The sequence below is a fragment of the Protopterus annectens genome, chromosome 8.part1 (genome assembly GCF_019279795.1).
Source record: "Protopterus annectens isolate FY-2018-M chromosome 8.part1, PAN1.0, whole genome shotgun sequence".
In the NCBI taxonomy this organism is placed as follows: Eukaryota; Metazoa; Chordata; order Ceratodontiformes; family Protopteridae; genus Protopterus; species Protopterus annectens.
The window spans coordinates 255881468-255891321 of NC_056742.1; the positions used below are offsets into that span (position 1 = coordinate 255881468).

Sequence of the window (9854 nt, forward strand, 5' to 3'; positions counted from 1 at the left end):
TTATAGTTTTTTTCTATGTGATACTTCCATGATGGCATTTGATTTCTCCCCTTCCTTTCACTTCCTGCCCTCTGTTTTTGTAGTACGACATTATCTGTTATTAATTTAGCTGCATAGTAATAGATCCTATTTAATTCTGTCATATTGCATAAATCTCTGTCAACACTCCTAATTACTGTAATCATTTGTGTTGTCAGACTTCTAACTTTGTGGGTTTTATTGAATGTCTGTAGTCAATTTCTTTAATTGATCTTAATATGTATGTCCATTTCTATTAAATCAAGCAACTCTTCTCTTAGATCATTTTCTTCTAAACTGAGTGTACATTCTTTATTCGCCATTTCCTGTGGACATTCAATAGAAAGTTCTAGAGCATCTTCCTTTGCCATATTCTCTGCAATTGCATCCTGCATCATCCATTGCTTTTTCATGTGGGAACTCACTGCCCTGTTACTCTACAACATTGACTGTGTCAGAGTTGCAACAATTTCCTGTTCCTTCCCTTGCTGTGCAACTCCAGCTGAACTTTTGTGCTGGTTTCCTATGAAAGCCTACAAAGTATCTTCATGTGGCAACTGATGAGATGTTTTCCACGCATCTGATTTCTCCTTAATTTGGGGATCCATTACTCTATCCTGCCGTGATGTTATCAGAGTTAGATTTTCTACACTAAACCCTTCCCTTTGCAGATAATCCATAACCTCAGCTTTCGTATCTCTAAATGTTCCATTACTTATCCTCTTTTCTACTTTTCCTCTTCGTTTTCTTATTTTTGTATCATGAACATTTTCTGTATGTGGATGTATTTGTCTGTATTTCTGTTTGAATATCTTTGGGGCTGCTTTTTTTGTATTAATTAATTTGGTTTTCTCCTTTACATAAATATTGCACCATATCAGATCTCTCTTTCTTTCCCCTGTCCATATTTCTTTTTTATATCTTTCAAAAATCTTTAGATTTTGTTTTTTATATTTTTGCACTTCCACAGTCCCTTCTTTTTTCAAAAGGCCCAAGGTTTATTGGCCTATAAAATGTTTTTAATAAATCTGTTGTATTAATGAATGCAAATTTTTATTTGAAGCTTCTGACAATTTTTCTTTCCTCTAATTTCTCTCCTAATCTTTTTGTATATTTTCTGTCTGGAAATTCTGGGCTTCTTGCATAATAGTAACAATTGATAATTTTTTTATTATTCTCAATAATCCACTCTATCATCTTTATGACTATTTTTGACCTATTGTTTTTTGTTATTTTTGTGCACTACTACTTCATTCTACAACCAGGGGGCTATCCTCCCCCTGCACCAGGCCTAGCCCTATTGTAGGAATGTTTCTGCATCTTGCAGATTCTACACTATCATTTTTTCCAGTCCTGGCACCAGTTCACCTACCAGGCTTGGGCACTATTTTATCCTGGGTCTTGTGCACCCACTTATCTTTTTTTATTTTGAACCTACTTCTATCCATGATATATGATATATAAAATACAGTCTCTCTCTCTCTCTCTCTCTTTATATATATATATATATATATATACCAGTGTCATCTTTATGAGATTTTTGTGAAAAACAGGGTTCACCTGATGAAGGTACTCTCCAAGACTTGAGGATGAATTCAATTCAAACAATACTACTCTCCTTTGCTTATTTATTTTTCATCTCTCCATTCAGAACCTCGTCATCTCTCCATTTGGACCCTTATCATCTCTCCATTTGGACCCTTATCATCTCTCTGTTCAGACCCTTATCATCTCTCCATTCAGACCCTTATCATCTCTCCATTTTGACCCTTATCATCTCTCCCTTTGGACCCTTATCATCTCTCCATTCAGAACCTCATCATCTCTCCATTTAGACCCTTATCATCTCTCCATTCAGACCCTTATCATCTCTCCATTCAGACCTTCATCATCTTTCCATTTGGACTCTTCTAATCTCTCCATATGGACCCTTATCATCTCTCCATTTTGACCCTTATCATCTCTCCATTCCTAACCTCATGATTTCTCCATTTGGACCCTTATCATCTCTCCATTTGGACCCTTATCATCTCTCTATTTGTACCATTATCATCTCTCCATTTTGACCCTTATCATCTTTCCACTCAGATCCTAACCCCAGAAAGGTAGCTAACCGTGACTCTCTTCTTACTCAGTCTGATGAGGGGGGACATTGGTGTCTTAATGGCTTAGTAGTAGAGGCACTGGACACAATGTTACTAAGTGTAGTTGTGGCTGGTGTTTTAACAGAGTGTTTATGTCCTGTGCAGGAGGTCTTACTGCTTTAGGAAGGTTACCTGTAAATTCCTCAACATAAGTAGTTTTATGTGTAGGGTCTTTACACTGAGCGGTACGCATGTTGCAAGTGTCATTGACAACCTCTGTATGATTACTTTTGTTTGCACGAGAGTTTTGCCTCCAGCATTAAAGTGTATTTACACCTCTGACATACTTTATCTGTTTTAAGAATAAGTGGGTTATTGTTGTACATGAGGCAATTGCTACAATGTCTCAGAATACCTATCTTAGCCAGACTGGCCACAGAGAGAACCAGGAAGTGTATATCCATGGCTACTGATACACTAGGAAGGAGTGCGGGAAATTTAAATATTAAATAGGTCAATAAGACAAGGAAAATGATAAGCAATGCTCAGATATGTGCAAATTAAATGCTCTAGTTGTTAAAACAATCTGTCTAGACAATAAAGGTATTTTAAGGGAAACTTACAATGCAAGGAAACAATGTCTACACAGATTACAAGGGGAATTATGCTGCAAGGTATCAGTGAGTATGCAGATCACTGCTAGGCACCACTGTGCAGAGAGCAGCAATTCTAACTAAATACTCTAAAAAAGGTCAAAAAGTGTATGTATTCAGCACAGAAACATTATTCTCAAGTAGTGTGGTCACTAAATGTTGCCAAATGCTCCAGGCACAGAAAAGTTTAAACAAGCTCTCCCTCTACCCAATACAATAAGACTTACACCAGCAATTCTCAGCTCAGTAGGCTATACTCTCTTGCCATAACACTGTAGACCACAGTCCTACCTAAATTAAAATAACTGGCTTGGGGCCCAAGTGCATAAACAAGAACAAAGACACTTAGAGTAACAGACACAATAAACCTTCAACCAGCAATTCCCAGCTCATAATAGTGGAGGCTACCCTCTCCTCCTCACATGCGTGATGATGCCTTTTAGGACATCTCTGAAATCAGTAGTAGTTTGATCTCAACTCATGTTAAACTCACTAATTTTTACCCATACAGACAGAATTAATTTTTAGACTCCAGATATTTAATTATCACTGGATTTAAGCACTAAAATGAGGGGAGAAGTCTATTCATAGAGCTAACCTTATGAAACAAGGAGACAAGATCTGAAAGTATTGAGGGTAACATATAAACCTAAATTACTCTGTGTTAAAGTTGCTGACTAGTATAAATGATATATCTGGGTATAGACATTTACTGCTCATAGATGTTCTCTGGAAAAAGTGATTTTTGTTTCTTGAACTACCTACCACTATATTAATGTATAAATACTGAATTTTGTTGACCTTGACACAGTGCAGATATGCTGTTAATAGCAGTGGGTGTAGACAGCAGTTGCACTGAGCCTGCCTGGTCTGCTCTATTCTATTCAGGTGTTGCATGGTATGGCCATTTATAAATCACCATACAATGCAACTTCTAAAGATAGGTAGGCTTCCATGACACACAATGTCAGAATTTATATGCACCATGCCCATAGAATGCCACATTTACATGCAGCATTGAAAAACTTGACATCGCACTATACTGAGTAATCAGTTTGTGAATCACAGTCCCTTGTGTAGTACACAAGCCCATTGGTATGGTTATGCATAGTAACCAGACAGAATATGAATACTGTGCAAGGGTGGCTTATTTTGAAGCAACTATTTGTCTAGAGTTAATGAGATTGTACGCTCCAAATGCATCTTACAGGAAACGACATTCTAGCTACTCCATAGAAGTAACTAAAGGATTCCATGTCTATTACACCACTGAAGCCTAGACACCAAACGTTCAATTTATTTGTAATGAATGTGGAACCAAATAAGTTAGTCCAATAATTCAAAGTTGTTTAAATGTTGCTTGTCTTTAAAAAATAACTATTGCACAACACAGTGAACACAAAGAAATGTTAGTGGCACAAAAGACGTGATGGAATTTCAATTACTGAACCAGGTCCAACTGTAGGCTGATTGGACTGGCTGGGCATAGAAGGGCTCTACATCCAAGGGAGGATCTGCACTTGCCAGATTTATCAGTTAAAAGTGTCTCTAACAGAATACATTTACATGGCAGTTAACATCTTTATTAAATAGTGTGTGATACAGAAGATAAAAAGGTATTTTAAAAAAAAACTTACTAGACTGGTTATGCTGAAGATAGTATAAGGCTCTGAAAGAGAGTGTTCACAGAATGAAATGGCCAATGATGGCTTATCAAAATCTGACTTTTATGAATTCCTAGCATTTTTGTTCCTGTTGTGTATTTACAGACATTCTTTACATTGTTCTTCTGTTATCGTTATGCAATACCTACAGCACTTAAAATTCATGTATCAGAAGTTGATTATCAATGAAAGTACTATTTGCTTTTGCTACATAGTTAAAGATTTATTTACATTGTTCTTCTTTTACCTTTAGGCATCTCCTGCAGCATTAGCAAAATGTGTCCTGGCAGAAGTTCCCAAGCAAGTGGTCGAATACTACAGCTACAAAGCTTTCCCTCCAAAGTGTCCAATCATGGACTCACCTGACTCAGCTCTTAACTCTCCTCAAGGGAACACACCTGTCTGATACCCTTATTTCATAACTCATACAAAAAGACTGAAAAATACCCATGTATGATTTTTACACAGACTGTAGAACTCCACACTTCCATTGAACGCATCTTGCCACCCAAATGAGCCATTGATCCATTGATAATGTTATTCATAACTTCCAGGAGTCTCTTCTTCCAATTCTGAAACAAAGCCTCACTATTATTTCTAGCATTGTAGCCTGCTGCACTTTAGAATGTGAACCACTGTTTTGCTGTGTTTTATATATGAAATGGGAGATAAGGGAAGTTAACCTGAATAATGTTTGTTTTTTTTCATCAAAGTACAAAGTTTGATTATCATATGGGAATAAAGGGAGGGGCATTGTTATCGACAAAGGTACTTTTGTAGAGGTACCATTTTATGTCAAATGGGTTACCTAAAAGCATGTTCAGTATTATAAACAGTGTTTGTGAAGTAGTATTATTACTAAGATACTAAAGTACAATACCAATATGAAATCGAGTGAGAAATATCTTGAAGAAATCAGTGGACTGCATATTGATAACACAAATGATGTATAAATTTGAATCTCTGGCCAGAGGATAAGCTTATGGAAATACAGAAATTTTACTTTCCTCAACCCAAGCATTTATGATGTATGTTTATTTTGTGTTTCCACAAAGCCTTTAAGTGACTTGTAATTTTTAAGGAAATTATGGGACATTACAGTTCTGAGTATTGCATAGTGGTTTGTCTTTCTCTGATCATTTTACATATTCTAAAGTGTCCATCTTTTAAGGAAGAATCAGAAAATAAGGGTAAAAGCGAGAGAATAGAGATAAACAGGATAATAAAACTCACGTTGTTTATCTCTGTTCTCTCACTTTTACCATTATTTTGTGATTTTTCAATTGCTTTTTTGTTTTTCATTTTTGTTTTTTTGCATCTTTTATTGGAGGCACTGAGGCCATGTCCTATATACCCTGCTGATGTACATCTGTGTGTCTATCAGTATCTTACATTCTCAAGTGAGACACAAGCTTTGGCATACAGATAAAACAAACTGTAAGATACATTTTTGTATTTGATGTAGAGGTGAAACCTGGGAGGTGACAATTGCAGAAAACCTCACGGCTTACTTACCAATGCTGAGAAATGCAAAAAATGTGTTTCAGTCCACCTAAGCAATTGCATGAGGATGCGTCAAATCTCATTGCAAGAGTTTGGAATCAGTTAAGTGCATGGTCAGGTGAAGGGGTAATAAAGAGTTAAATAGTGAACACTCTTGCTAATTTACAGACACTGGCTGTGAGGGCTGAATGATATGCTGAGGAATTCTACACAATGTTATGATGTAGAGTCTAATGTAATATACAGCTTCATGAATGCATAAAAAGAGCTTAGGTTGACCAGACAGGTAGCTGATGATGACCTATGTAAAATTTAATTCAAACTGGTCTAACTATCAAAATTGTAGTTTTGCTTTGATGTGCTTTGAGTAAATTTTTGTAGACACTTTGCATCTCTGTGGAAGAATTTACGCTGTATTTTTTTCTTTTCTGGCTGATCTCAAAATATGTTATCTTGTTTACAGTACATTAGGTGCAATATATTTGTTTCTTTTTAATGTTCAGTATTTAATGTTCATCAGTTCACACTCTAAGACTCCTAGGAGGCTTTACAAGAGTTTGCCAAGAATAATAGAGAAGTTATATAGACATTTGTAAAACCTGTGGTCTAGTGCAGCCTTAATTGCTTCTAGACTTCCAGCTTTTCTAACATCTATTGACAAATTACTCCATTGTTTACTAGTTTTTTCCATGAAATGATCTTCCGCTATAGTACCATTATAAGTAGATTAGTTCACAAACAAATTGTTTCTGGTTTCAATAACATGTGCCCTAAATTCAATTGCTAGTATTTATGTCATGCTGTCAGCATTCACACATTTATACATTTGAATTAAATATCTTATCAGTCTATATGTAATTGAATACAATGACAACCTTTTTAGATTGTTGTCTTAACAGAGATGGTTAACTCTAATGATTTGTCTAGCAAAATCTTTGGATATTTTCCTGCCTGTTTTACTGAGAACAATTATTGACACAGGCAGCCACGCTGTTTTCAGTTATAGGTCTTACTGCAGCCTTTAAGACAGATAATAGGATATTTTCTTCCCACTTGTTATGCTTTGTAAGATATCAAGTTATGGAACACTTTCTAGTAGTCATTTGAGCATTATCCCCATACAAAACTCCCCTATATACAATAATACCCAAATCCTTAATCTCTTCCTCACTTTCAAGTATATAATTATTTATAGCATTATAGCATACGGGTAACAGAGATTGCTTTTGCTAAAGTGCAATAATTTTGCTTTCCTGGCATTAAAATCTATTTGCTTTTTCAATGACTACAAATATAAGGCACCCCCAAATTCATGTAATTTAGCTTGATTCTTTATTGAGCTTATAAATGTCCCAATTTTTGAGTTGTTAGGAAAACTTGCTAATCAATATTTCAATGTTCACTGGAAAGTCTATCACAAATAATGCAAATAAAGTTGGTCCTAGAACTAAACCTTGAGGCAGTGCCTAGTTTTACATCTTCTTAATCTTTATTGAAAATACATCACAAATAATCAGGACTGTCGATGTTTACCTGGTGAGCAGATTACAGTGTATGCTTACATTTCACAAATGAAGAGGCTTATTCTCGAGAGACCCAGAAGTTAATATCTGAAAATGGTCTGCTCATTAGTTCTACATTAAGAAATGCCTTTTTCAGACTCAACAATTGATGTTTTCTAGGATGAATGAGAATTGTGTATTAGCAGTTTGCTTTATATATCCTCATATTGCTCAGTCTGTGACCATGTACAGCTACTGTACGTATTAAAACCAAACTATTACCATTAACTTATTTAGTTGATTTTTAATAATTTATTTAACTTTTTTATTTGAATTTACTTGGTCAGAGTAATGACAATGTTCAGTGACACCCCTAATGTGAGTAAAAGAAGCTTGCAGTAACATCTCAATGTACTTATTAATTAATTGCATTTTTGTGATTGTGTATAAACTGGCAAGAATATGATTGAGGGAAGCCAGATTTCACTTACATCAATGTGTCTTATACATTTGACTTGTTTGTATGGAGTAAAGACATTCACACCCACCAGCATGGTGGACGACAGTTCATATGTCATATCTGCTTATTTTAATATTATAACCAAGTTTGCATCACAAGAAAATGGCATCTAATAATATGGATAGTCAGTTCAGTGTTAGTAAAACATAACATCTGATACATAAGCAGAAAGTGGTTTGTCCCTGTTAGGAAAATGATGGATAAGTAGCTGCCAAATGTGTCCTGATGAAATACTTGTGTATTGATTCCTATATAACCTAATTAAATCTGACTATTGAGAGGTCCAGTAAAACAGTTTTTGCACATTTTTATGGCCCTGTCATTCAAATATCATAATTTTGTCATTCATCTATTTAACATGGTTTTCTGTGACTTGTGGTAACTCAATGTATTAGCACAAGTTATGAGTTAAGAACTGAGTACAGAGCCCTTATGCCAGAAAATCTGAGCTCCCACCTTTGTAAAATAGCAAGAACAATTTCAAACATGTTTCTGAATGTTCGTGTTGGGGTTGCATCTTCTTTTTGTTTTCAGTATTTAAAGTTCAAGTGTATCAGCGCCGAGCTTCAACATCTGAAAAGACAATCTCTGTAACTTTTTAGACAATAATCTGAATATACAATTTACTTAGAAAAACAATTACCAATTAAACGTCATCATATCAGAACTACTTAGCAAACTGCAACATTATCTGTTATTTAATTATTAATCTACATTTCTTTTTCAAATCATCAGGCAAAAAATGAAAGCCTGTAGTTGCAAGACTGATTAATTTATAATCATCATGTATTTCATTTCTCAGTATCGCACAGAGGGTTTGTATGTTAAGGCCTCCATGTATGTATCCCTTAGTGCTTGCAAGAGTAACACTAATCTTTTCTATCTGAAGAGATCAACAGTATATGAAACTATTTTTGTGCATATGCTTGTATATATTGCAAAGTTACAAATACTGACGCTGACCGTACACTTTTAACATAGACCATTATGATCAAGTCTTCAATCATAACTATATGTTTTGTGTTTGAGAAATGAGTGGCAAGAAATTCACCCGAAACCTGGCCGGAAAAGGTCTTGGGGGGTGGGTAGCAACTGCTACATACCTCTGAAGATGACGTTATGACTGAGCCTTTTACTACAGTAGCTCTTTACAGGTTTATCTTTTTTTCAATTTTGGAAGTTTCATATAGGAAAAGAGGGTCGATGCTTCCATAGCATGTCAATTTAGTTCCTATTTGACATAAATCATTATACTAAGGAATAGGCCATAATGGGAAATAAAAGTCTCTGTCTGTTATATGGAGGTGCTGTTACACAGATCACAGTTGATGATAAGAAACAATAGACCACCACTTCGATAGAATCCTTAGTTAGGCAAGCAAAAGTAAATGGTAGAAAGAAAACTTCGGACTCAACACGACAATAAAATTGAGAATTTATTAGGTAAGCGCTTTCGCGTACCTTTCAGTACGCTTCTCAGACCATAGGTTCATAGGTTCATAGGTTCATACTAGGCTATCTGCCCGAGGGCATTTACAAGCCTAGCCCATCATTTTGTGGCTTACGCCACCCCTTTAGTATGGGGAACTATACCCATTATTTTGCTGTGCCTCTGTCGAGCAGTGACACTGAGGTAATCCCTGGGGTATATCTGCGATCTCCCATCCATTGGTCAAGATTTCTCTTGAACAAGGCCAGCGAGGTGCTCTGCCTCACATGTACCGGGATTTTGTTCCACAGCATAGGGAGTCTTTGGGTGATGAATCTATCCCTCCAGCACGTCCTATTAATAGCCGTGTCAAGGTTTAAGTCTCCGCCCTTGTGGCTCTGATGGATCTAGATTTTTGAGGTGAAGCATATTCATCAAATCTGGGTTTGACATGGCCTTGTATGTTAGGCAAAGGTCACCT

General features: G+C 35.9%; 1 protein-coding gene across 1 annotated transcript in view; it reads left to right on the top strand.

The window, feature by feature from the left end:
- Positions 1 to 7712, top strand: part of CPNE7 (copine 7) — a 2789522-nt gene extending 2781810 nt beyond the window's left edge. Inside the window, exon 16 of the mRNA XM_044081847.1 lies at positions 4673 to 7712. Within this exon, the coding sequence (XP_043937782.1) occupies positions 4673 to 4825 (153 nt within the window). The 3' untranslated portion in view covers positions 4826 to 7712. The remainder of the gene's footprint in view (positions 1 to 4672) is intronic.
- The last annotated feature ends 2142 nt before the right edge of the window (positions 7713 to 9854 follow it).